Consider the following 27,208-nt stretch of genomic DNA (forward strand, 5'->3'; position numbering starts at 1 on the left):
TGTTTAGTCTATCAGAAGGCTAAGATAGAACATCAGAGACCTTTAGGGAAGTTACAGCCCTTGGAGATACCCGAGTGGAAGTGGGACAACATTTCCATGGATTTTGTTGTAGGACTACCTAGAACCCCCAAAGGTTTAGATTCTATCTGGGTTATTGTTGACAAATTAACATTCAATCTTATTTATAACATTTAAGGTGTTTCAGACCATTGTAGTTTTAAAAAATTTGCATTACTTATGATTTAAAGAATGTTTTTATTACAATTTCTTTTGTGTAATGAAAGACATTACATCTACCATTTCTTTGTATAAGTACATTTTACAAGATTTATTTCCTTCAATGAAACATGATGGTCTCCTTTGGATGATAATGGTGATCTTTTCCATTACATAAACTACAAGTATTTAACTATTATTATATTATTAATAAGGTAATTTAAAATTATTTTGTAATGAAATAAATATTTAATAAATTAATTTTAATATATTTATTATGTATATTAAAAAATTAAAATTATTATATAATTATCAATCAACCAAATTTTAGTATACAAAGTTATACGTAGCGAGGTTCATATCATAGCTAACCGCCACTTGTGAGACTCTCTTCAAGCTATTGTGCGAGAATCAATTCGTCCAATGGGACGATGATTGTCAAGTGGAGTTCGAAAGGATAAAACGGTGCCTCATGAACCCTCATGTGCTTGTGCCACCGGTGCCCGGAAGACCCCTTATCCTGTATATGACTGTGTTAGATGAATCAATGGGGTGTGTGTTGGGACAACATGACGAGTCCGGAAAAAGGGAACGAGTCGTCTATTACTTAGGGAAGAAGTTCATGGCATGCGAGATGAACTACTCTTTGCTCAAAAGGACATGCTGTGCCCTAGTGTGGACAGTTCACTGTCTGAGGCAGTACATGCTGAACTATACCACTTGGTTGGTGTCCAAAATGGATCCAGTCAAGTACATCTTTGAAAAACTCACTCTCACTGAACGAATCGCTTGGTGGCAGGTTCTACTGTCAGAATTTGATATTGTTTATGTCACTCATAAGGCGATAAAGGGGAGTGCCTTGGCAGATTCCTTGGCTCAACAACCCATCAACAACTACCAACCTATGCATCCAGAATTCCCTGATGAGGACATCATGACCTTGTTTGAGGAAGAAGTAAAGGATGAAGACAGAGACAAATGGATTGTGTGGTTTAATGGTGCGTCTAATTCACTAGGCCATGGAGTTGGGGCGGTTTTGGTTACCCTCGACGAACAATATATACCTTCCATGGCTAGGTTGGGTTTTGAATGCACGAACAACATGGCTGAGTATGAGGCGTGCACCCTTGGGATCCAAGCGGCAATTGACTTCAAGGTCAAGTTGCTCAAGGTGTATGGGGACTCAGCCTTGGTAATCCACCAGTTGAAAGGGGAATGGGATCTTGGCTACTATAAATGTCTTGGCTCCTCATAGTCATGGTTTTCTTTGTGGGGCATTGAAAAGTAATGTGTCCTCTTCCAAGACATTTAAAGCACTTTATAGAGCTAGTCTTTTCTTGCATACTAGCCTTAGGGGGTTGCTTTTCTATTGTCTTCCCCTTATCATCTTTTGGCATAGAAGGTGCTGCCCCTAAGATGCCTAGACCTTGGTCTTTCTTTGGATAAGAATGAGAGCCATAAGATTTTAAAGTGGACTTTCTTTTAAATTTTTGCTCTACCCTTATTTCCCAATCTAAGTTAGCCTCTACATTGTCCTTCCCATGGAAGTATGGGAGGTTAATGTTAGCCTCTTGAGGCTTTCTTTCCTTTTCTCTCCTATGGGAGTGAGGTCTAAGATGTGACCTATGCCTTCCTTCATAATAGTCACTAAGTTCTTCACTTAGGCTCTTGCAAGAGTTATGACTACTATAGGAGGCATGCTTTTCTTTTCTTAACTATTTTAGTATTTTCCTTCTTTCTTCCTCTCTTATTTTCTCTCTTTCATCTTGACTTATATCTTCCACTCTTTTTTTTCCTTTTTCTTTTCTCTCTTGTTTTTCTTTCCACATCTTAAGGGATCTCAACTCATCTAATATCTTATACAAGGGGTCCGTAGGAGTAGAAGCCTCACCATTAACACTAGATGAAGAATGAAGACTCATGTTGGTTCCTAAGTTGTGGTTCTTTCTTGTTGGGGGTTTGAAAACAAAAGGTAAAAGAAACTATGGTTGAAACTAGCCAAAATAAACACTAAAAGAGGTGTGAAAGATAAGGTAAAAACTAATTAGTAAAAGGCAAGCTATCTAGGAGGTTTGACAATGGAAGGTAAAGGAAATAAGCTACGAAAGTAAGCAAGAAATGTAAACTAGGTGAATCCTAAGAGTGTTTGGATGACCACATTTAAGGTTCCCAACAAAACACTCACAATCCTAAGGAAAAATTGCCTAAAATTATTACACACAAATGGAAGTAGGGTGGCCTATTGGAGGCTCCCAACTTACTTCCAATGAAAGGCCTTTTTGTTACAAAATTTGAAAGCAAAGCAAATTGCCAATTACAAAATTACAAAAAAAAATCCTCAATTGTTGTGGCTATTCTCTCTTTAGTGTTTCACTCAATTTGGAGTGCTTCTTAGTCCAATAGCTCATAAGGTGGTTGGCCCTGTCGCAACCTAGCCTTCAGCGGGAGGGCGACGCGGGGCTCACGGGTGCATCTTCCAAGAAAGGAAAATTCACGGAGTCGCCACCAACGTTTATTTGAGGAAAAAGTCGGAAAAACCGAAAAGGTGTAGTCTACGAACTTTAATTTGCAAAAGGTTCGGGAGTTGTTTTTACGCATGGGGAAGGTATTAGCACCCCACGCATCAGTCACAAGGGACGACAGCCTTTAACCAAGTGTGCAATATCATGTCTTCGATTTGTTTTATTTTCCTTTTTTTACGTTTTTATGTCTTTTTATGCTTTTTGTATTTTTTATCTTTTTGTGGTCGACAAGGGTATTTCCCTTGCTCCTACGTATTCCTCAATTGTGATGAGGAAATTAGACCTACGTAGTTCTTTTAGAACTAAACGTTGGTTAAGTTGTTTTGATCTTTTTCCGCAAGATCGATTTTAACCGCACAAAACTCGTTTAAGGCATTGGACCATTAAACGATCTTCTGATTCTTTTGAAAGGAGAGAAACATTAAGGCGTTGGACCATTAACGATCTCTTGGTTTTGAAAGGAGAGAAACGTTAAGGCGTTGGACCATTAACAATCTCTTGGTTTTTGAAAGGAGAGGAACGTTAAGGTCTTGGACCATTAACGATCTCTTGGGGTGGTCGACAAAAGCAGGGCTTTTGCTCCTACGTATCCTCAATTGCGATGAGGAAATCAGACCTACGTAGTTCTTGCAAAAGCGGTAAAGTTACGTCTTGATTTTATACTTTTGAACGGTCCATGTTAACCGATAAAAGTAAAGAAGACCGTTTAAGGCGTTGAACCTTAAAACGGTTTTTAGTGATTTTTGCGGACAAAGCTTGATTTATGAGTTGATTTTAGCCTTAGCTTCACTTTGGTTATTAGTCAATTCATTTAAGGAAACTTTCAAAGAAAAATGTCTGATTGATTTTTTTGATTTATTTTATTATTATTATTTTTCCCGAGATATTTTGATTATTTTATTATTATTTTGCTTTTTTTGGTTTAACCGAGGTTATAGTGTGAACGATCGGTTAGATTTTGCTTTAACAGTGATTAAACGAGATTGCAACACAAATGATCGGTTGAAATTCATTTTATCATTTATTAGGCGAGATAATGGCTTAAACGATCGATTAAAGCACGTTAAAAACGGAAGAAAAGAAAATCGAAAGTGAATGAAATGAAGATGAAAGCAAAAAAAACAAGAAATGAATTGAAAGTCTTGGATTCGAAAACATACCGGTTGAAGAACGAAGAACGAACGAAGAACGGTGAAGAACGACGGAAAATCTTCATGAAATTGCTTAGGGAAATGTCTCGGAAGCGTTACAGAAGCATCTCGGCTTGGATTTTCTTCACAGAAACACGTTTTTTCGTCCAAAACAGTTGAAATGCATAGCCAAGGGGGTTAGGGACCCTTTGGAACAGCCCCTCCTTCGCCTATTTATAGGAAAAAGGAGATGAGGTTGTCGCCTAGTTGAGCTCAGCTCGCCTGGGCGAGCTGGGTTGCTTACTCCTTAAGTAACCCAGCTTCCAAAATGTTCAAGAAGGGCCCAGATTCGAAAATTTGAAAATTGCTATTTGCACCCCCATCTTGATAAGTTCACCCCTTTTTCATAATTTATGGAAAAGTTACGGAAGCCCTACGGATGCATATAGGACTTGATTTTACCATTTTTTCTCTTCTCTTTCACCAATATTAAGTGAAATATGCTTACCCAAGGTTTTCAGGAATATTAGAGAAGCATTACGAAAACCCCAGAAGCCATTTTTTAACAAAACGGGGGAGGTGGTTGCTGCCCAGCTCGCCCAGGAGAGCTAGGTTGCTTCCACCTTAAGCAAGGAAATGCCCAGAATCCTCTAGAAGGGCCCAGATTTGAAAATTTCTATTTGCACCCCCATTTTACTAAATACACCCCCTTTTGTGTTTTTTATATCGATTTCTTTTTGAAACCTTGCAGAACTTTACGGATTGTGCAACAATACTCTTTTTGACTTATGGAATGTTGCGGAACTTTACGGATTGCGCAACAATGCTTGTTTTGACTTCCAGAATGTTGCGAGACTTTACGGATTACACAACGATGGGTGTTAAACAGTTTGAGGTGGTCAAGCGAAGGTCGCATGCCAACAAATAATGGTCCTCAGACGAAATTAGGGTATGAAAGCTGCCCCTCTTTACTTATCTTTTATTAGAGATAAAAGGGAAGTAAAGATAAGACACTAATTTCGTTCGAGCTGAATCTTTACCCGACCGGCCACTAGCGCAAATCTAAGCAATAAAACCCGTGAAGGCATGAAGATATTGAAATTCCTTTTTTTATTAAAAAAAATGTACAAACAAAGGACGTCGAGTCCTACGAAGCACATGGGAAAAGGATATTGAAGTTTTTGAGGTGAAGACATTGTCGTCTTCGAAATGTGTGCGAATTACCGTATAGGGCATCTCCGCATGCTACATGACTTCTCACAGGTCGGGGTAGTAGAACTGTGTGTGTATGGATAACCACTTGGGGTATTTCCATCTGGCACCTGACTTCACGGGTCAGGATTAACACAAGTGTGTTTGTACGGATAACCACTTGGGGTATTTCCGCCTGCCACCTAACTTCATGGGTCGAGATTAACAGAAGTTGTCTTTGTACGGATAACCACTCGGGTATCTCCGCCTGCCACCTGACTTCACGGGTCAGGATTAACACAAGTGTGTTTGTACAGATAACCACTTGGGTATCTCCGCCTGCCACCTGACTTCACGGGTCAGGATTAACAGAAGTTGTCTTTGTACGGATAACCACTCGGGTATCTCCGCCTGCCACCTGACTTCATAGGTCAGGGTAACCAAAGTGTGAGACTAAAAAAAGTCTCAGCCGGAAGACGCTAACATCTCCGGGAAAGGTGCAGGTGATGACGCTAGTCACTTCATGCTATCGGGCTTTGAGTCTTACGGATAGCAAATGAGACTTTTTTGCAGTCTCGACCGAAAGACGCTGACATCTCCGGGAAAGGTGCAAATGACAACATTAGTCACTTCATGCTATCGGGCTTTGAGTCTTAGGGATAGCAAATGAGACTTTTTCGTAGTCTGGGCCGGAAGAAGCTGACATCTCCGGGGAAGGTGCAGATGATGACGTTAGTCACTGCATGCTATCGGGCTTTGAGTCTTACGGATAGCAAATGAGACTTTTTCGCAGACTCAGCCGAAAGATGCTGACATCTTCAGGGAAGGTGCTGATGACAATGTTAGTCACTGCATGCTATCAGGCTTTGAGTCTTACGGATAACAAATGAGACTTTTTCGCAGTCTCGGCCGGAAAATGCTGACATCTCCGGGAAAGGTGCAGGTGACGACATTAGTCACTGCATGCTATCGAGCTTTGAGTCTTACGGATAGCAAATGAGACTTTTTCGCAGTCTCGTCCGGAAGACGCTGACATCTTCGGGAAAGGTGCAGATGACGACGTCACTCACTGCATGCTACCAGACTTTGAGTCTGATGGATAGCGAACGAGTGTGTGTGGGTTACCATATAGGGCGTCTCCGCGTGCCAACGGACTCACAGGTCACGATAGCAAAAGGTGGGGCGGTCGACAAAAGCGAGGCTTTTGCTCCTACGTATCCTTAATTTGTGATGAGGAACTCAAACCTTCGTAGTTCTTGATTTTGTGATGTGTGAGACTAAAATAGTCTCGGTGTTCTTTAACTAAAATGCAAACATCCTTTAGTAAAGAAAAAAAAAACCTCCAACTGATAAGAGCAACATATAATTTTTTGTGAAAAACAATGTGTCTATCGGGGAAGGAGAGTATACTGATGAAATTTTCTCCTAACCATAAATGAGATTTTGGATGTTAGCGTTTTGTTTCTAAACAACCATTTAGAGGAAACATTGGGTCCAACAAAATAGAAGAAAATCACTCAAAGTGTATCAATCTCACACAGGTAAGTGTTTTATCCTAATTTCGAACCATAGATATGTCATGACTTGATTTTGCAAATCATTTCCTATCAAATCAAAGATTACATGTGTGATCACGGATCAATAGGAATTTTTCGGGAATGGTGTTTTTTTTGTGGGAAATTTGGCTTTGAGTGTTTTGGCCTTTTCCTTTTCTGTTTTTGTTTAGTGCGGGGCGAAAAAGTCACCGACGCATAGGATTTTGGTTGGCAATCAAAGGGAGAGGACCACTTCAAGTTGTGGTTTCCTTTCTTTTCTTATTTGCTTGTGACAATTCAAATATTGTCTGGTCCGAAGACCTTTCTATATATTTATTTTTTTTTTCTTCCGATCTTCGATCGGGAACTTTTCTTTTTCTTTTGTTTTCTTCCAATCTTTGATCGAGAATTTCTCTTTTTCTTTTGTTTTCTTCCGATCTTTGATCTGGAACTTTCTTTGTTCTGGAAACGTGTTAGCAGCTCAATAGTGAATGACTTTTTTTTTCTTGGGAGACCCCATTGTTCCTTCTTTCGAGGACAGGGATGGTAATTCTCATCCCGGGTCAAGGTTTATGGTGGTTTGAGGTCTTGGGTCAAAAGGCTTGCAGAACGGCCGAACATGATATATGTCAGGGTGTTGGTTTGGCCAGCAGTTCAGGGATAAAGGGGATGCCCCACATTTATTTCCATGACACACATACAACAATGATGATTTGGAAATTTTATGCAAAACTGGTCATGCATGCACCCATGTGGACACTCAAGCATCAAGTTTTTATGATCATGTGACACTAGGGCTCAGGATTCATTTTTCCTATTTAAGCCAACCTAGTGTTTCCAAAACATGTTCTTTCATCAATTCATGCATTTATCCGAGTCCATTTTGGGCATTCGGGAAAATTTTCACAGCATTCACCCTTCAGGTGCATACACATTTTTCTTCAAAAACCTTCTGTTCTGAATGGCAAGTTCATTTTCTTTCAAAAGCATGTTGGCTTTTTAGCTAACCAATTTTATTTTTATTTTACTTTTATTGTTTTTTTGTTTTTTTTTTCATGAGGTATTTTGCTACCTAAACATACATACATACATACATACATACATATATATATATATATATATATATATAGATATAGATATATATATATATATATATATATATGTATATATATTGTGAGGTATTTTCGCTACCTAAACACACTTACATATATTTTGTGAGGTATGACTACCTTTCGAGCTTGTGCTTGTTTTATTTAAATTCCTAGGATCATGAGCAACTAGGTGTGTCCTACTATGACTTGAGAAATTAAGGTGATAAAATAACAAGCAGAGATTTAAAAGGTACTAGGTTGCCTCCTAGTAGCACTTATTTAACGTCTTGAGCCGGACGCGTGATGACTTGTCGGTCACGGACCTAGTACTTTACTTACCTTTGGCTTTGGACTTGGTCGCCTGCTGGTCGGCCACGGGTCGTAGGCAACGCTCCAGCCTTTGTAGATGAGCTGAGGGGCTCTGGAGGTGGCGGCAGTGCGTCTATTGCCCACTGCCGGCCATCCCCAGGCTGCTGTGGTGTCTCGCCCTGCGCCTGCCTGGGGGGCGCAGTACTTCTTGATGAAAGCCTGGTTAATAGGGGGCCTGATGACCTTGTTGGGGGTGATGGACACTCTGTAGAACTGACAAAGGCCTGTAATCAGAGCTAGAAACCCCAGGACCCTGTTGGACTTCTCCGGGTCCACTAGGTGTCTTGCGGGCACGATCCCTGCAAACAATAGATGACATTAGAAATCAGTTGAGTGATGTGTATACTTACCTATGTCACGATGGCGTGACCTTGCTAGGGGGGACGGGCACCCGGTAGGACTTACAGAGGCCCATAACCAGAGCTGGAAACCCCAGGGCCCTATTGGACTTCTTCGGGTCCACTGGGTGTCTTGTGGGAGCGATCCCTGCAAATAGTGGATGGCATCAGAAATCAATTGAGCCACGTGCATACTTACCTATGTCATGACGGCACAGACCAACTGACACTTTGGCAGGGGGAGATCAGAGTTGTGGTGGTGTGCATGATCCACACTGGTCTCCTTGCAGCGGCTGGGTGAAATCTTGCCCCGGTATGCATAGTAGTTGCACGATAGCCTCCCTCTCTAGTTGTGCTTGCATAGTTGGTCGCCCTCCAATATCAGGGGGAGGCCTAGGAACTGATAAAAGCAAACTACTAGCCCCTCACCCAGGAGCGCAGGCCTCGATTAAGCATTAAGGGCGGAGGACCTTGAGTTCTCTGAAGGTGCAGATGTGGAGTCCTATGAAGGTGAGGGCGTGCAGCCCTATGAAGGCGATGACGTGCAGCCCTCTGAAGGCGAGGACGTGTAGTCCTCTGAAGGCGAGGGTGTGTAGCCCTCTAAAGGGGAGGACGTGTAGTCCTCTGAAGGTGAGGTCATGTAGCCCTCTGAAGGCGAGGACATGTAGTCCTCTGAAGGTGAGGACGTGTAGTTCTCTGAAGGCGAGGACGTGTAGCCCTCTGAAGGCGAGGATGTGTAGACGTGCAGCCCTCTGAAGGCGAGGGCGTGCAGCCCTCTGAGGGTGTGGACGTGTAGTCCTCTGACAGAGAGGACGTGTAGACCTCTGAAGACGAGGACGTGTAGTCCTCTGAAGGCAAGGGCGGGCAGACCTCTGAAGGCAAGGATGTGTAGTCCTCTGATGGCGAGGGTGTGTAGCCCTCTGAAGGTGAGGGTACTAGTACCCAAGGGTCCACCCTTATGAGAAAGCAAGAGATTGACTCATTGAGAGGGCCGGTCATTCCAAATTCAAAAAGATTGGACAGTAGATGTAGGAAATCTATGTAGTTAACATGATTTTTAGGGATCCAGATGCATTCAACCTTTGTCTTGAAATGCGGTAAATGTGGACTTCGTATGTAACAATGCAATGTAATGGAAAGTTGTACAATGTTCATGACATTCTTTCCCTATTTTGTGATTTTGATTTGATTTGATTTTTTTGGAAAACACAGATTGACTGTCCTTTTGAAAGAGGTGATAATTCATGCAACCTTATCCTATCTTTTGCAAATCTCTTTGGGAACTCCCTCAGAGTGTATGTTCTGTTTGATTTAAACACTTGAGCATTTTGGAGTGACGGCAATGGAGCTGTTTGACGCTTAATCAATCTATTGAAATCCTAGGGTTTGTCCCCCCTCTTTTTGTTTAAAAACATCGACGGGTGAGAACTTCTAATCTGCCCCTAGGTTCGCTTGAGGTTTATGCATGGTGCCTTTCATTGCCCCAGTGTAGGGCTCTGAGGTATCCATCGTTGTTTTGTTTTCACAACCTTGTAGCAAGGAAGAATGAAAGAGGCGGTTGATTCTCGCAAAAAGAATTTTTCAAGGACGAGAAATAGTTGAAGGATTTTTTCAGTTGATGGGTTAAGTCAAATGACTCCTATTCTTGATAACTCACTTCTCTCTAAAAAAGACAAACTTTTTGGAATGATAAAATGAGGTCACATGAATATCTATATTTTTACTTGATAACACAGTCAATCAAATGTTTTTTTTCCTTTTTCTTTTTGAACCTTTTTTTTCGCTTTACTCGTCATTTTACGACACCCTCACCAAATGCGTAGCACGAGTAATTTCTAATTGAACGGTCTTGGAAATCCAAACTCAGGAGCGCAGGTCACTTGAGCAAACAAACCAATGACTTTCACCCACATTCTAGTGGAAGCAAAGATGTAATTACGAGGGGATAAGGGACAAAGATGTCAAATTTATCCATTTTATTTAGCATTGTAACTATGGTTTACAATAATGGCATAAACTTGAAAATCCTGATGAGTCATTAGAGACATCTAACAATAGCTTTCAAAATTGCCCCATGTGTGGTGTCGCTTGTCAATGTTAGGATTCAACAAGCGATTCTCCTCAAATTTCAGCAAGCCCGCATCAATTAGACCTTGCACCTTATGCTTAAGGGCCCTACAATGCTCAATGGAATGCCCCGGGGCTCCTCCATGATAAGCACACGTTGCGTTCGAGTTGTATCCTCAGAGAAATGGAGGTTGATGAACCTTGTCTTGGGTCATGGCTACCATTGAATTATCAAGTAGATATGGGAGCAAGTCAGCTTAGGACATCAGAATTGGGGTGAATTCTACAGGCTTTTTTGCTGCAAAATTCATTTCTTGGTTGGTGTTTTGGTTTGTGCTAAAGGTGGTGTTCGTCATTGGAAGTGCAGTAGACAGGCTTTGTGGTTTATTTAGGGATGGCCTTTGTGGATGACTGGGTGGTAGGTAATGAGAAGAGCTGATATTGGCTGAGTATTGACATTGTTGGGTTGGTGGGAAGTTTGGCCATGTAAGAATGACAGTCGCAACATGGGTTTCTCCTTCATTCTCACCCTCTTCATTTGCCCCTGTTTTCTCATTCGTCCAAGCAGGATGATTAAATTTTCCTCTTTTCAGACCCACTTCAATCCTTTCGTCAGCAAAAACTAAATCAATAAAGCTTGAAGGTGTGTAGTCCACCATCTTTTCATAGTAGAACACTGGTAATGTGTTTACTATCACAATTATCATCTCCTTTTTCGTCATTGGGGGTGCCACCTGGGCTACCAGGTCTTTCCACCTTTGGGCGTATTCTTTGAAAGATTCATGCCCCTTTTTGCACATGTTTTGTAGTTGCATCCTATCTGGAGTCATATCAGAATTGTACTGACACTGCCTAACGAAGGCAACCATTAGGTCCTTCCTAGAATGGACTCGGGAAGGTTCCAAGTTAGTGTACCAGGTAACAGCTACCCCAGTAAGACTTTCTTGGAAGAAATGTATCAGCAGTTCCTCATCTTTTGCGTATGCCCCCATCTTCCGACAATACATCTTTAGATGGTTCTTGGGGCAAGTAGTCCCCTTGTACTTGTCAAAGTCCGACACCTTGAACATGGGAGGGGTGATGATATTGGGTACTAGGAACAACTCTTCTAGGTTAGCAAAGGCATAATCTTCTCCTCCTTTAATGGCCCTAAGCCTTTCCTCTAGATGATCCAACTTTCCCATTTATGCCATAGCATGAGGGTTTTTACCCGCTGTGGAATGCAAGAGGTGTGGTTGTGGGTGATACTGAGGGCCCTCCAAAGTGTTTTGCAGGGGTATATCACCAACTACTTGCCCTTCAGTGGCATATCTGAGGAAAGGCTCGAAGTCGGCTAGATTGTGGTGGGGCATTTCATGTGTCTCCCCCATGGGTCAAGAGACATGTGCATGATCAAATTGAGGTTGTTGGCTCTCAATGAGTATAGGAGTGGAGTTATTGACATTCTCATTGGGAGTGTACGCCACATTGGGTGGTGTATAGTTGGGAGGCAAGCCATATAGTGGGAAGGCATGCTTGTTTTTTGCACTAAATGAGGGCCGCCCATACCTCCCAACTCTTTGCCTTCCAGACCTACCATATATGGGGTTGGATGATTTATTTGGTTGAGGCCATATGGGGGGGTCAGGTCCACCTCAGCAATGGTGCTGGTAGTGGCTATTGCAGCCACATTGACCTCCATTATCTCCTTTATGCTCATCATGGCCTCCATCATTGTGGCCATTTTCTCTTTCAAGGCCTCCGTGTCGGCCTTCATCTGCTCTTGCACCTCCTCTACTTCACCCATTACTCTAGCTCTAGCACGAGTTCGGTAAGGGCACCGTAAAGCATGTTCTTTCCTTTTGATAACAATGATTAAAGTTTGGTTTTCAGGGAAAGAATGCAATTAGAAATGCAACCAATGAAGAGCATGGATGTATGCGAATGATGCACAGTTGAAGTATTGCGAATTTTTACGCAGGACATGGGGTTGAATCAATTTAGATTTTTAACATGGTCCATGACATCTTTGTCAAGATGAAACTGGAGGTAACAAGGACATCAACAATCCTAAATGTGTTTGGCAGTAAACAAAGTAGAGATGTAACTCGATTCATCTTTTGCCCCAATTTTTTGCAAGGTGGTTACTTCCATACTTCAACTTGACTTAATGAACCTTTTCATAAAAGCATGAGCTTGGTTCAACCTGGTAATCCAAGGAATGGAAATTTCGATTGCCAATAATTTGACAACATTTCACAGAGATGAATGACTCGAGCATACTTAAGCTATGCATGGCAAATATAATTATGAAATTGAGATGCCCGAAGAAACATCTTTTCTTAGTTAACCATGCATTAGGTACCATGTTCAATCATTTTGTTTTGTTTTTTTTTTTTTGAGAAATAGGTTTATGATCCCAACATGGTTGGCTCATTGTACCTAACACATGCAACTAAGAATGCAGTGTGAATTTTCACACTTCCTTTTTTTGTTTTTGTTTTGCAGAGGAAAACACAAGGATCATGCATGAGTAAACATGAAAATAAAAGGTATGCAAAAAGCATGTTAGATGCAGATACATGGTGATGAAATGACTTATGCAAAATGCAATGCATGAAATGATAAGTGACAAATGCAGGAACGATACGTCCATTACGATGCCATGAAGAAATGCTTATGCGATGCATGATATGAATGCATTTACGGACAAGAGAGCCCGAAAAATTCTCTCTACTTACTTGCGCATTCGGGGGCGCAGAGCCCCATGTGTGCAGTTAAGAAGGTGATATGGACCTTCCAGCTTCCCATGACAAAAGATGAGACCAACATACAACGCATGCGTGACGACATGACACAGATGCGCAAAAGCACAATAGGGGGATGTACATAGCATGGCAATATCCTCAGATAATCATACAACAAAGGCGTACATGACATTTAGGTTATATGCATGGCAGTGTTTAAAAGGCACGCAACGTGTTCGCTTCGTGCCCCTATTTTAGGGACCTAAACGGGAGGAACTAAAAGGCTTTTAGTGATAATTCCCAAGGTGGTCATATCTCTCTTGATGGTTTCTAGAGGTATCATCCCCTTCAAAAAACAATTTTCCATGATCTGACCGTTGGGATCTTGGCGAAGATGTCTGGAGTGTGCTAGAAGCTTCCGTTCCCGAGAGCATCTCTTATTTAAGCATTTCAGCCTTTTCTTTCGTGTAGCTTAGGAAAAACGTCATTTCTTCTTCTTTCTTTCTTCCAAAGCCATTTCTAAAGTTCCAAGCACTTTCTCCATCACCCACAGCCACCATTAGCCACCACAAACCATCGTTGTTCTCCATACCGAGAGGAACCCTTCAACCGAAGTGGAATCTTCCAACTTGGCTTGCGGTTTCGATAGAGAACGAAACCCTAATCTGACCTTTCATTTTCTTTCGAGGTAACCATGGTTCTACGCTTGTTTCTTGTTAGTTTCATCTTGTCTTTGCATCTTTTCTGACTTTGGAACCGCCATTGTATGTCTCATGCTTCCTTTGAAAAACCTTAGTGAAAGAAACTTTGTAAACGTTATCCTTTCATGAAATGCATGTTATTTTCGTAACCTACACCGAACCCCGGTCACATTGGCGTGGTCGGAATTTCCAAATGTAGTGATGTGGGTGTTTGACCCAGAGCACTGTTACTAGCTTTCTTTTCTGAAATCCATACTAAGTCTCCTTCGTTTTGGCATGGCAGAGGCTTGTGTGGAATCGACGAGCAAGGACAAAAAGGAATCTTCAAGTGACGTGACGAGGAATCCGTGGGGTAGCTCACGATAGGTAAGGGGAGTTTATTATAAAATTTACCGTTTTAACACCATAGTTAGCGTCAGGGAACCTAGCTATGAGGATATCTGCCTGTCCTTGTTGCATGCTGATTTTTCTTCAAAGAAAATTACGTTTTAACTAATGGGATGCGATATATATTGTGATGAATGATATTGTTTTGGTTGTTTGAAATGTGTTGTTTGAAGACCATGCGTGTGGAAATGATATTGTTGTGTTTGTTTGAATTGTTGTTGATGTTGCTATTGAGGATTTTAATTGATATGTGATGATAATGATAATTATGATGATATTGATTTGAGATGACATTGTTAATAAAGACCATGTCAACATGAATTGTTATTATTGATGAATATGTGAATATGAAACGAGGTTGTTGTTGTTGTTGTTGATAACGTCATTGAGATGAGATGATATTTATGTTGTGAATGACATGGAAATATGATTTGTTGATTGATGTTGGAAATGCATTGGCATGTGCATGTTGTGTATGTTCGTGGGGGGCACTGTGCACTGACCTTTCAGGGTCTTTGGCACTAGCTTTTGGCCACGTTCATACGTTGGATGTTGTGTATGATCGTGGGGGGCACTGTGCACTGACCTTCCAGGGTCTTTGGCACTAGCTTTTGGCCACGATCATACGTCGTATGAAGTGTATGTCATGGGGGGTAGAGTGCACTGACCTTGTCGGATGGCCCAGACGTGGGTAACTAGCGTGGTTAGAGAATCTAAGCATTTCTTAGGGGATGCTTAGGCGCTTTAATTGGTCCATGGTCTTTGGCACTTACTTTTGGCCGTGATCATAACTCATACGACACAGGAAATAGAGTAACTGTGGCCAAGTGTACTTTGTACTAGGGGGCTGTCACTTGGTAGGGAACACCTTTGGGCTCCCAGGCTGATCACCTATGGGAGGGGGGCTGTTATGTGCACAACCGGGTGGTCTCGACAAACTCAGCACAGTTCCCTAAGTGAGAGTGTCGTGTGGACACGCTTAGGCTATTTCCTGATATTTGGTTGTTGTTGGTACGTACCACATTGCATCTGAGTGTTGAGTCAAGTGCATGCATCATTCTGTGTAGTCTTGAATGGGTCCATGGATGGATGATGAGTAATTGTTGGATGTGAATGATGAATATTTGTTGGATATGAGTGTTGAATAATGATTGTTGCGTATGCTTATCGTGTTTGCCTATGTTCCTTGCTAATTGTGGTTATTTGGAATTGGTATTGGTTCTTTTATAATATACTCACCCTTGCAATTTTGTATCGTGTGGTTGATACCTGTGATGATCACGAACCTTGTTCGTGGGAGCAGAATGACAGTGGCAGGGTGTAGGGAGTAAGATTCTGGTGAGGAGCCGCCGAGTCGACGTGATGACATTGGCGTTATTTTGGGAGGGAGTTGTGTTTTGTAATCAACTCCTCCGTAGTTGGTTTTTAAGTTTTATTTTGTTGAGTTAAAGATGTAAAACTGGAATTTTAATTATATATATGAACATATTTAATTTTCGTTATGTGTATGACATGTACCGAATTATTGTTTCTATGTAATTATGCATATTCACTTAAGTAATGGCGTGTTGTTGGTTGAATTTATGTTGTAACAAAATCACATCTATTTTCATAAGCAAAAATTAAGGGAGTTCCTTTTATAAAAAAAAATTTGAAATTATCAAATATTAGGGTGTGGATACCGTAGCGACGAGGCGGGTCGTTACAAAAGCCAAAAAAAAAAAGAAATGAATTGAAAGTCTTGGATTCGAAAACATACCGGTTGAAGAACGAAGAACGGATGAAGAACGGTGAAGATCTCGGCTTGGATTTTCTTCACAGAAACACGTTTTTCACCCAAAACAGTTGAAATGCATAGCCAAGGGAGGACCCTTTGGAACAGCCCCCCTTCGCCTATTTATAGGAAAAGGGAGAGGAGGTTGCCGTCCATCTCGCCCAGCATCCAAAATGTTCAAGAAGGACCCATATTCGAAAATTTGAAAATTGCTATTTGCACCCCATTTGATAAGTTCACCCCCTTTTCATAATTTACGAAAAAGTTGCGGAAGCCTTACGGAAGCATATAGGACTTGATTTTACACTTTTTTTCTCTTCCCTTTCACCAATATTAAGTGAAACATGCTTACCCAAGGTTTTCAGCAATTTTACAAAAGCATTACGGAAACCCTGGAAGCCATTTTTTAACAAAACGGGGGAGGTGGTTGCCGCCCAGCTCGCTCAAGCGAGCTAGGTTTCTTCCACCTTAAGCAAGGAAATGCCCAGAATCCTCTAGAAGGGCCTAGATTTGAAAATTTCTATTTGCACCCCCTATTTTACTAAATACACCCTCTTTTGTGTTTTTATATCGATTTCTTTCCGACACCTTGCAGAAATTTACGGATTGCGCAAAAATACTCTTTTTGACTTCTAGAATGTTGCGGAACTTTACGGATTGCGCAACAATACTCTTTTTGACTTCCGGAATGTTGCGGAGCTTTACGGATTGCGCAACAATGCTTGTTTTGACTTCTAGAATGTTGCGAGACTTTACAGATTACACAACGATGGGTGTTAAAAATTTTGAGGTGGTCAAGCGAAGGTCGCATGCCAACAAACAATGGTCCCCAGACGAAATTAGGGTATGACAGACCCCTTGCTTCTTGGTGATTCACTCAATTTGGAGTGCTAATTGACAATGGAAGGTAAAGGAAATAAGCTATGAAAGTAAGCAAGAAATGTAAACTAGGCGAATCCTAAGAGTGTTTGGATGACCACATTTAAGGTTCCCAACAAAACACTCACAATCCTAAGGGAAAATTGCCTAAAATTATTACACACAAATGGAAGTAGGGTGACCTATTGGAGGCTCCCAACTTACTTCCAATGAAAGGCCTTTTTGTTACAAAATTTGAAAGCAATGAAAGTAAGTAAATTGTCAATTACAAAATTACAAAAAGGTCCTCAATTTTGGTGGTTGTTCTCTCTTTGGTGATTCACTCAATTTGGAGTGCTTCTTAGTCCAATAGCTCTTAAGTTGGTTTTCACCTTGCTTCTTGACTCAAATTCTTCAAGGGATGGCACCAATCCTCCTTTCCAATTCCCTATATGGCAACTCGCAAGCAAGGAAACAAAGAGACAAGTAATAACCAAAGAGAAAAAAAATGAAGTGAAAGCTAAACCAATATAGTTTTAACAAGACAAATTTCCAAGGATTATTCAACAATTAAAGCAATGAAAAGCACACAAAAGCAAGCTAGGACTCAAAGTGAAACCTAGAATGGCTCTAGAGTAGAGTAGAAAACTTAAAAAAAAAAGACTCAAGAAACCTCTAGTTTTGGCACTTTTTTCACAATAATTTTCAATTGAAATTTCAGAACTAGGATTGGTATAAAATAGACACCAATTATAGAACAAATTTTGAGCCAAAACAACAAGCACACTTCCCTTTCACTTTTTTTTCCTGGACATTGATTAAAAGTAAAAAATAATAAAAATCACACAAGTTGGTAGAAAAATCAGTCTCTAGGAAAAAAAAAAGTGAAAGGGAAGTGTGCTTGTTGTTTTGGCTCAAAATTTGTTCTATAATTGGTGTCTATTTTATACCAATCCTAGTTCTGAAATTTTAATTGAAAATTACTGTGAATACAAGTTCCAAAACTAGAGGTTTCTTGAGTCTTTTTTTTTTAGTTTTTCTTACTCTACTCTAGAGCCATTCTAAGTTTCTCTTTGAGTCCTAGCTTGCTTTTATGTACTTTTCAATGCTTTAATTGTTGAATAATCATTGAAAATTTGTCTTGTTAAAACTCTATTGGTTTAGCTTTCATTTCATTTTTTTGGTCTTTGGTTATTGCTTGTCTCTTTGTTTCCTTGTTTGTGAGTTGCCATATAGGGAATTGGAAAGGAGGATTGGTGCCATCCCTTGAAGAATTTGAGTCAAGAAGCAAGGTGAAAACCAACTTAAGAGCTATTGGACTAAGAAGCACTCCAAATTGAGTGAATAACCAAAGAGAGAACAACCACCAAAATTGAGGACCTTTTTGTAATTTTGTAATTGACAATTTACTTACTTTCATTGCTTTCAAATTTTGTAACAAAAAGGCCTTTCATTGGAAGTAAGTTGGGAGCCTCCAATAGGTCACCCTACTTCCATTTGTGTGTAATAATTTTAGGCAATTTTCCCTTAGGATTGTGAGTGTTTTGTTGGGAACCTTAAATGTGGTCATCCAAACACTCTTAGGATTCGCCTAGTTTACATTTCTTGCTTACTTTCATAGCTTATTTCCTTTACCTTCCATTGTCAATTAGCTTACCTTTTACCAATTAATTTTTACCTCATCTTTCACACCTCTTTTAGTGTTTATTTTGGCTAGTTTCAACCATAGTTTCTTTTACCTTTTGTTTTCAAACCCCCAACAAGAAAGAACCACAACTCAGAAACCAACATGAGTCTTCATTCTTCATCTAGTGTTAATGGTGAGGGTTATACTCCTAAGGACCCCTTGTATAAGATATTAGATGAGTTGAGATCCATTAAGTTGTGGAAAGAAAAACAAGAGAGAAAAGAAAAAGGAAAAAAAGAGTGGAAGAAATAAGTCAAGATGAAAAAGAGAAAATAAAGGAAGAAGAAAGAAGGAAAATACTAAAAGAGTTAAGAAAAGAAAAACATGCCTCCTATAGTAGTCATAACTCTTGCAAGAGCCTAAGTGAAGAACTTCGTGACTATTATGAAGGAAGGCATAGGGCATATCCTAGACCTCACTCCCATTGTAGAGAAAAGGAAAGAAAGCCTCAAGAGGCTAACATTAACCTCCTATACTTCCATGGGAAGGACAATGTAGAGGCTAACTTAGATTGGGAAATAAGGGTAGAGCAACAACTTAAAAGAAAGTCTACTTCAAAATCTTATGGCTCTCACTCTTATCCAAAGAAAGACCAAGGTCAAGGCATCTTAGGGGTGACACCTTCTAAGCCCAAAGATGATACGGGGAAGACAATAGAAAAACAACCCCTTAAGGCTAGTATGCAAGAGAAGACTAGCTCCATAAAGTGCTTGAAATGTCTTAGAAGAGGGCACATTACTTCTCAATGCCCCACCAAGAAAACCATGATTATGAGGGGTCAAGACATTTATAGTAGCCAAGATGAGGCTACTACTTCACCTTCCTTTAGTTAAAGTGAAGAAGCAAAAGGGGGAAGAATCTAGTAAAGAGATCTACCCCCAAGAAGAAGGACAACCTTTAATGGTTAAGGAGGAGTGTAAGGAGGTAAGTGTCTCGTCCAAGAGGTTAGCTAAGAAGGAAAGACATTTTGAAATAAAGACAGATATTAAAGAAATTTCCCCTCTTAGACAACCTCCACATTTTCTCCTTTGTAAAAAGACACTTGTTAGCATTGCCACACCTCTTAGGCTTGAGTTTATTCCTCAAGTAAAGGAGTTGTTGGATTTGGTTCACAAGATCTTAAATCCTTGTGCTTTGTTGGTGCCCAAAATAGGTATTATTAGGCACCAAATCCCTAAAATAGGTGGTATGATGAATGTTTTGAGTGGTGCAACACTCTTTTGTAAAATCACTCGTGCACCCAACATCTTCATGATTTTTGTACATAGGGACTCATTAGGTAGGTTTGTTCTTATTTTTAGTTTCAATACAAACTTAGGTACTCATATGGGACACCTTAGGCTTGTCATGCTTTTTGGTAGGAATAATCAACATGAAAATACATAAAAGGTATGTTTTATTGCATTACTTTTATTAATTTTTTAAATAGTGATCAAGGGGTTCCCATGAACCCTAAGAGAATAAAGATCATTTCGAAGTGGCCCACTCCACCAAGTATAAGAAAGATTTGGGGCTTCTATGACTTAACAAACTTTTACAAAAAGGTGTGTCCCATATTTTTCTATACTTCTAGCACCACTCATTGAGTTGGTGAGGAACCATGTTCCTTCATGGGAAGATGCCCAGGAAATGGGTTTTCAGACCTTACCTTACTTCAAGATACCAAACACCACTAATACATATGTTTTTGTTCTTTTTACAGGTGTTGAGGAAAAAAGCCCAGAGTTTCAAGAACCTTGGGATTTGAGGTCAAATCATTTTCAAGGGGGAGGGAATGATGCAATCCTACCCCGCAAGGGCATTAGATAGAAGACTCCAAGAAGATTGGGCCAGAGATGCAAGAGAAGGCCCTAGGGTTCTCATGAGCCTTAGGGTAGATTTCGGGCCCATGGACTAAGTATGAGCCCGCTTATCTTTGTACATACTAGATTAAGGTTTCATTATTTTTGGGCATTGTATTCAGGGCTCCATAATTAGGTAAGGTACCCTAGAAATGTAAGATTTTTCAACCCTTGTATTTTAGGGCAACTAGACTAGTTTTTTGTATTAGGGGTAGTTTTGTAATTTCACATGCATTAAGTGAATATTTGATGTGTGTGGTTGGAAATAAATTTAATTGAATTGGGAGAAGCCCAATCCAATTATATTTTAGAGGGGGAGGTGAGCATTTGCTTTTTACACCCCATTGCCACATCATATAGTCACACTTTGTGCATGTCCTTCATGCTTTACATGCCTCATGACACCTAAGCACACTTAGTGGAGAATCTTGGACTTGATCTTGGATTAGTGGGCTGAACCATAGCTAAAATTCACTAATCATAATTAGTGAAATTTTGGTTCCAAAATTTGGCTCCACAAATTCAATTTCAAATTCAAGTAAAATTTGAATAGAAATTCAAATTTCCCTCCAATTTTGTGTGATACTTAGGCTAAAAATAGAAGCCATGTGTGTGGATTTTTTCAACTTTGACCATTTGAAAATTAAACTTCAGACTTCAGAGCTCTTTTAGAGCACAAAATTTTGTGCTCTTCTCTTCCTCTCCCTTCATTCATCTTCATCTTCCTCCAAGCTCTTATTCATGGCCTCCTATGGTGGTGAGCTTCTTCTAGACTCATCTTCTCCTTGAAGTGGCATCTCCTCTCTCTCTTCCTTCTCCATTAAGCTGCCATTCATCTTCTAAGAAGCAAAGGAATCCATTGATGAAGAAGATCCTAGGCCTACAAGCTCCAATGGAGCTACATCATTAGGGATCATAAGTTGGTACCCTACCAGGCTTACATTAGGAAGTTGATAGAATTCTTTGATGACATATCCTTTCATCACATTCCTAGAGAGGACAATCAGATGGTTGATGCCCTTGCCACTCTAGCATCCATGTTTCAACTAACCCCGCTCGGGGATTTGCCATACATCGAATTCAGATGTCGTGGCAAGCCTGCACAATGCTGCTTGATAGAAGAGGAGCAAGATGGTAAACCTTGGTATTTCGATATCAAACGATACAACGAGGACAAGGAATACCCACAGGGGGCCTCCGACAACGACAAAAGATTGTTGCGTAAGTTAGCAGTCGGCTTCTTCCTGAGCAGAAATATCCTATACAAGAGGAACCATGACATGGTGTTGCTTCGATGTGTGGATGCTAGGGAGGCTGAGCAAATGCTGGTAGAGGTGCATGAGGGATCCTTTGGAACACATGCCAACATACATGCCATGGCCCAGAAGATTCTGAGAGTGGGGTATTACTGGCTCACTATGGAGAGCGATTGTTGCATCCATGTGTGGAAATGCCATAAGTGCCAGTCAGACCTTCGCTGATAATGTTAACGCCCCACCCATACCTTTGAATGTCTTGGCAGCACCTTGGCCATATGTGGGGCATAGACGTGATCGGAGCCATTGAGCCCAAGGCTTCAAATGGACATCACTTCATTTTAGTCGCAATTGACTACTTCACCAAATGGGTCGAAGCAGTTTCGTATGCTAGTGTGACTAGGAGTGTGGTGATTAGGTTCATAAAAAAAGAGATAATTTGCCGGTATGGGTTGCCTAGGAAGATTGTCACTGATAATGCCACCAATCTAAAAAACAAGATGATGAAGGAATTGTGTGAGGATTTCAAGATCCAACACCATAATTCTACCCCTTACAAGCCCAAGATGAATGGGGCAGTTGAGGCTACTAATAAGAATATCAAGAAAATAGTTCAGAAGATGACCGTGTCATACAAGGATTGGCATGAAATGCTCCCCTTTCCACTACATGGTTATCGAACTTCGGTGCGCACATTGACTGGGGCAACCCCTTTCTCTTTGGTGTATGTTCGCTTCCAGCAAGTGCACTGGATCGCACAAGTAGTATAAAATGGTAAGAACCGAGTATAAAACTCTCAGGGAACTTGTGTTACTTGGTAAGCTATTTCGGTGAATAGGTGTCTGGTGTGAAAATCTAAGTGTGAATATGAACAGGTATGTAAACTATCTATACAAAAAGGAAAATCACGCGAGCTCTCGTTTCTAGCAGCCCCAAGCCTCCATTTGTGCACTTTTGCTTTCACTTTTGCGTTATCATTCATCTCCTACAAGTAGGTACCATCTCCCTTCAAATTTTGGCTTTCCATTGTGGTATTTTGGTGCTCTAATTGTCATATTCTTTGCAAAATTCGTGAGATGATTTGTGTATGAATCCATGCTTTGATTGTTTGATTAGGGGCTGCAAGGGATGGCCCTAGGCCTACCTTTGATCCTACTATGGATTAGCATGTCCATTATTCTCCATTCCTCATTTTTACATGTCTATTATTCTCCGTTCCTCATTTTTACATGTGTAAACATGCGCCCACCAACTGTTTGGTGAAATGCCTCAATGACCATTGCATGTGTTATTGTGAATTTTGAATTGTGAAATGAGTTTGTGCATGTACAACCATCATTTGGGAGGTTTGAACAACTTAGGTTGTTAGATTGAAATGCCAAGAGCATGAGTTAGGCATAGAAATCTAAACTTTGTCTTGGGTGTAAAATGTATGAATTACATAAATGTGTGAGAGTGGTTTCTTGGATTTAGACTAATGTTTGAACTTGCTACACAATGATAGGCACCTTGCATCTAGGTAGCTAAAATGCTTTTCAAAAAATATATATATATGATATATGCACCAATGTATGATTGTTTTCTAATTGCACGGTGACACTTGCATTTGGTAAAAAGAAATACGCACCATTCAAAATTGTTTGGTCTTTGCTTGTTTAAGATAAATGAAATGATAGTTTGTGCAGTTCATGCAAACTAACTTTATGAACGTGTCCTTGCAGGAAATGGCTCCAAAGAAGCTTCTAGCTAAGAGGGCAAGGAAAGATGCTGCTGGAGAAGGATCCAGTGTGGCCCCACAAGTGGATATGGAATTTGACGAACATCGATTTTGAAGCGAGGAACACCAACACTATTTTGAAGCAATCAAGGGTTGGTCTTTCCTCAAGGAGAGACGAGTCCAGTTGAGGGAAGGAGAATATGCTGAGTTCCAGGAGGCAGTGGACTCAACTTGCAGCGCCCATGGGATTAGAGTCTTCTTAGAGTCTTCTATCCAATACCTTTGGGGGGTAGGATTGCATCAGTCTTCTTTACATTTCCAAGACTATCATAGTCTATTGTCTTGCAGAGACAATCAAGGTCGTCTGCTCCTTTACTTTTCAAAGACCATCAAAGTCTTTTTTCTTGCAAAGACTATCAATGTCATCTGCCTTTACTTTTCAAAGACTGATATAGTTTGTTGTCTTGCAGAGACAATCAAGGTCATCTGCTCCTTTACTTTTCCAGAACTATCAGAGTCTGTTGTCGAGATTCAATGTCTCCTTTATTTTTCAAAGGGCTATCAAAGTCTTTCATTGAGACTTTAATGTCTCCTTTAATTTTCTAGACTTCAAGGTATTTTGTTTGATGTACCTGATGCCTCTTACATTTTTCTTTTGACAGGTTTCACTGCTTGGGTTTTCGCTAGTAGCCGATCGGATGGCAAGATCGCTAGGATGAAATTAGTGTCCTTATCTTTACTTGTCTTTTCATTTTCAATAAAAGATAAGTAAAGAGGGGCAATTGTCAGACCTTAATTTCGTCTGGGGATGATCATTTGCTAACGTTTTGATTCTTACTAGCCGAATTGAGCTGCTTGACACCAGCTATTGTGCAATTCGAAAGGTTTTTTCTATGTTTCAGAAAAGAGTGCAGAAAATACCCAAAATGGAGGGCAAAAGGGTCATTTGGAAGACTTTTCTAACCCCTGGCTCACCTAGGCTAGCCTTTGGCTCGCCTGGGCCCTCAAATAACTTAGGAGTGAAGTAACCAGCTTGCCTGGGCGAGCAAGGTTACTTCAGGTTGAAGCAACAGCTCGCTTGGGCGAGCTGCTGACCAACCAAGTCCCCTCATTTCCTATAAATAGGAATGAGGGGGCTGAAGGAAGGGGTTCAACTTTGATATATTGAAAGGATTTCGTGAAATTAAGGAGAAGAAGGAGAAAGAAAAAGAAAAAATGAGGCCGAGGCGCTTTTGAATCACATCCGTGATCGATTCCTACATCTTTCTTCTTTCATCAACTAGTTAGTATTTATTTTGAGGTTTTGAATTCGCTCTATGCACCCTTGTGGGTTTTCCTTGTTTCTTTGCACATCTTCATCTCATTCTTCTGCCATCAATAATCTCATTTCTTCATGTAAAGCAAATTTCAACCGATCATTTGTGTCGTAGTCTCGTTTTTTCCTTGTAAAATAAAATTTCAACCAATCATTTACTTCTCAAGTTGTCTTTTAATGAGATTGAAAGTAAATAAGTGAAACCAAAGCTAAAATCAACACATAACCGAGCTTTTATCCACAAAAGTTGCTTGGATCCGTTCAAGGTCCAATGCCTTAACGGTCTCTTTTATTTTTGTCGGTTAAAATGAACCTTTCAAAAGTTTAAAATTAACTCGACACATAACTTTCTTGCTTTAAAAGAACTACGTAGGTCTGAGTTCCTCATTGCACTTGAGGATACGTAGGAGCAAGGGCAACACTCTTGTCGACCCCAAAAAGTAAAAAAAAAAACAAAAAAGGGAAATAAATAAATATTGAAGTTATGGTTTTGCACACTCGATTAAAAGTTGTCGTCCCTTGTAATGGACACGTGGGGTGCTAATACCTTCCCCGCATGTAAACAACTCCCAAACCCTTATTCTTAAAATTCATAGACCCCTTTTCGATTTTTTTAACGTTTTCCTTGAATAAACGTTGGTGGCGACTCCTACGTATTTTCCTTTCTTGGAAGACGCACCATTTTGTTTTGCCTAGCCCTCCCGTCAAAGGGCAGGTTGCGACACCTAGCAAAGTTATCTTGTGTATTCGAGCTTATTGTTTATCCAGTCTTTGAGTGTGCAAATCTTAGTATTCCAACAAACAATATGCTTGTGAAAGTCAGGCGTGACTTAGTGAAAAAACAATACTTTAGTGTTCTTAGATTTAGGGGGAGTCTAAGAAGTTTGTCAGTAGTGGCCTTGAGAATACTTTTGTAGCTAGGAGTTACAAGTTAGAATACTTTTTTTGTAATTAGTTTTGATTAGTGAAACCTTTTACAGTTTGTGAAGGAGAACTGGACGTATCTCAGTTTGAGTGAACTAGTATAAACCAAGTGTTTCTGCTTCTCTCTTAAGCTTTAACTTATATTTCATCATGTCTTCTTTGACGTACTTTAAGAAAACCCTGTTTTATCCTTACTAGGTGATAGTCTTTTGCCTTAAACCAAAACTATTTTTCTGTCATTGGATGACACAAATTATCTTGCTTAATATCTTATGAAAAACTCCTCTTAGCAAAAAAGTTTATATCTTTGGTTAACACACTATTTAAATCCCCTTCTAGTGTGATCTTTGATATTTCAATTAGCATCAGAGCTCGGCTTCTCTGGTTGAGTATTTAACAATATTGAGGAAATGATTCAACAACTAAAGAAAGAAATGGAAGAAGGATACTCCACCAACAAGCCACCTATGTTTAGAGGAGTAAAGTATGATTATTGGAAGGAGCAAATGATCTTGTGCTTCAAGTCCATACACATCGACCTGTGGGACAATGTAGAAAATGGTGACCACATTCCATAGATGTTGAGATGAACGAAATCCCAGGGAGCCAATGGGCACAAGAGCAAAATCAAAGATTTGCTAAACTCTAAGGCTTGGAGTGCTTTGCTTTGTGCTCTCTAAAGAGGAATACACCAAAGTCCATAATATCAAGAGTGCCAAGCAAATGTGGGACACTTTAGCCATAACATATGAAGGTATGCCACAGGTAAAGAGGAACAAACTAAGTCCTTACACGTAAGTTATAAGCCACTTCTATAGTGATATTTTGTGTTAGTTTTTGTGCCATTTGCATGCATTTTCTGGGCTGAACTCATGTTTGGCTGCTAGTTTTGTCTTGCAGAATCATAGCCACTCAATTAGGTGAAAAGGGTGGAAATTTGCACTTTTACCTGAAGATTTGAAGACTCTGTCACTCGTCCACGATTGTAGTGCATTCAGCAGGACTTTGGTGAGCATGAAAACCATGGTAATATGATGACACTCCTTTGTAAGTAGTGGCAGCCTTCCGACGACAATCGTAGCAAACTCACTATGACCGTAGTCACATTATGATGATCGTAGTCAGTTCATCAAGCCCCAGAGCTTCAACGTCATAGTTTCTGACTACAATCGTGGTGGATATCAACACGACCGTAGTGCGCCTTAGACTAGTTTATATTCTTAGGAAGCTATAAATAGGGGGGCTGGAGTATGTAAAAGTACCTTTTGTCTTTTTAACAAATTAGAAAGCACTTTTTAGAGTTTTGAGGGTTGTAAGGCATAGGCAACACTATGAGGACAGATCATGATCATCGTTCTTCCCTTGTGGTATGTCTATTCTAATTTCTTATAGGATTTCAAGTTTTGCTTTGATCATGGGCGGCTAGTCACCCTAGTCTGGGGGTTATGATTTAACTATCCAATTGTACCCCTTTCTTCATTCTTAATGAAATTCCTTAGTGTTTTCTGTTAATTAATTCTCTTCATTATTCTTATTGCTTAATTGGGAACTGATCATTCTTAT

General features: G+C 40.2%; 1 protein-coding gene across 1 annotated transcript; it reads left to right on the forward strand.

Annotated features, from left to right (window-relative positions):
- The first annotated feature begins 688 nt into the window (after positions 1 to 688).
- On the forward strand, positions 689 to 21,914 carry LOC114381543. The gene is made up of 2 exons (XM_028340820.1): positions 689 to 1,408; positions 21,369 to 21,914. The coding sequence occupies exons 1-2, from the start codon at positions 689 to 691 to the stop codon at positions 21,912 to 21,914; spliced, it is 1,266 nt and encodes a 421-aa protein (XP_028196621.1).
- Positions 21,915 to 27,208: the final 5,294 nt, after the last annotated feature.

This window comes from Glycine soja, chromosome 13 (genome assembly GCF_004193775.1).
Source record: "Glycine soja cultivar W05 chromosome 13, ASM419377v2, whole genome shotgun sequence".
NCBI lineage: Eukaryota > Viridiplantae > Streptophyta > Magnoliopsida > Fabales > Fabaceae > Glycine > Glycine soja.

Excerpts from the sequence above, each read along its gene's own strand:
- LOC114381543 (XM_028340820.1), top strand. The coding sequence starts at position 689 with ATGAACCCTCATGTGCTTGTGCCACCGGTGCCCGGAAGACCCCTTATC. Across the intron at positions 1,409-21,368 it reads TGTATGGGGACTCAGCCTTG|GCTTACATTAGGAAGTTGAT; the intron begins GTAATCCACCAG and ends GTACCCTACCAG.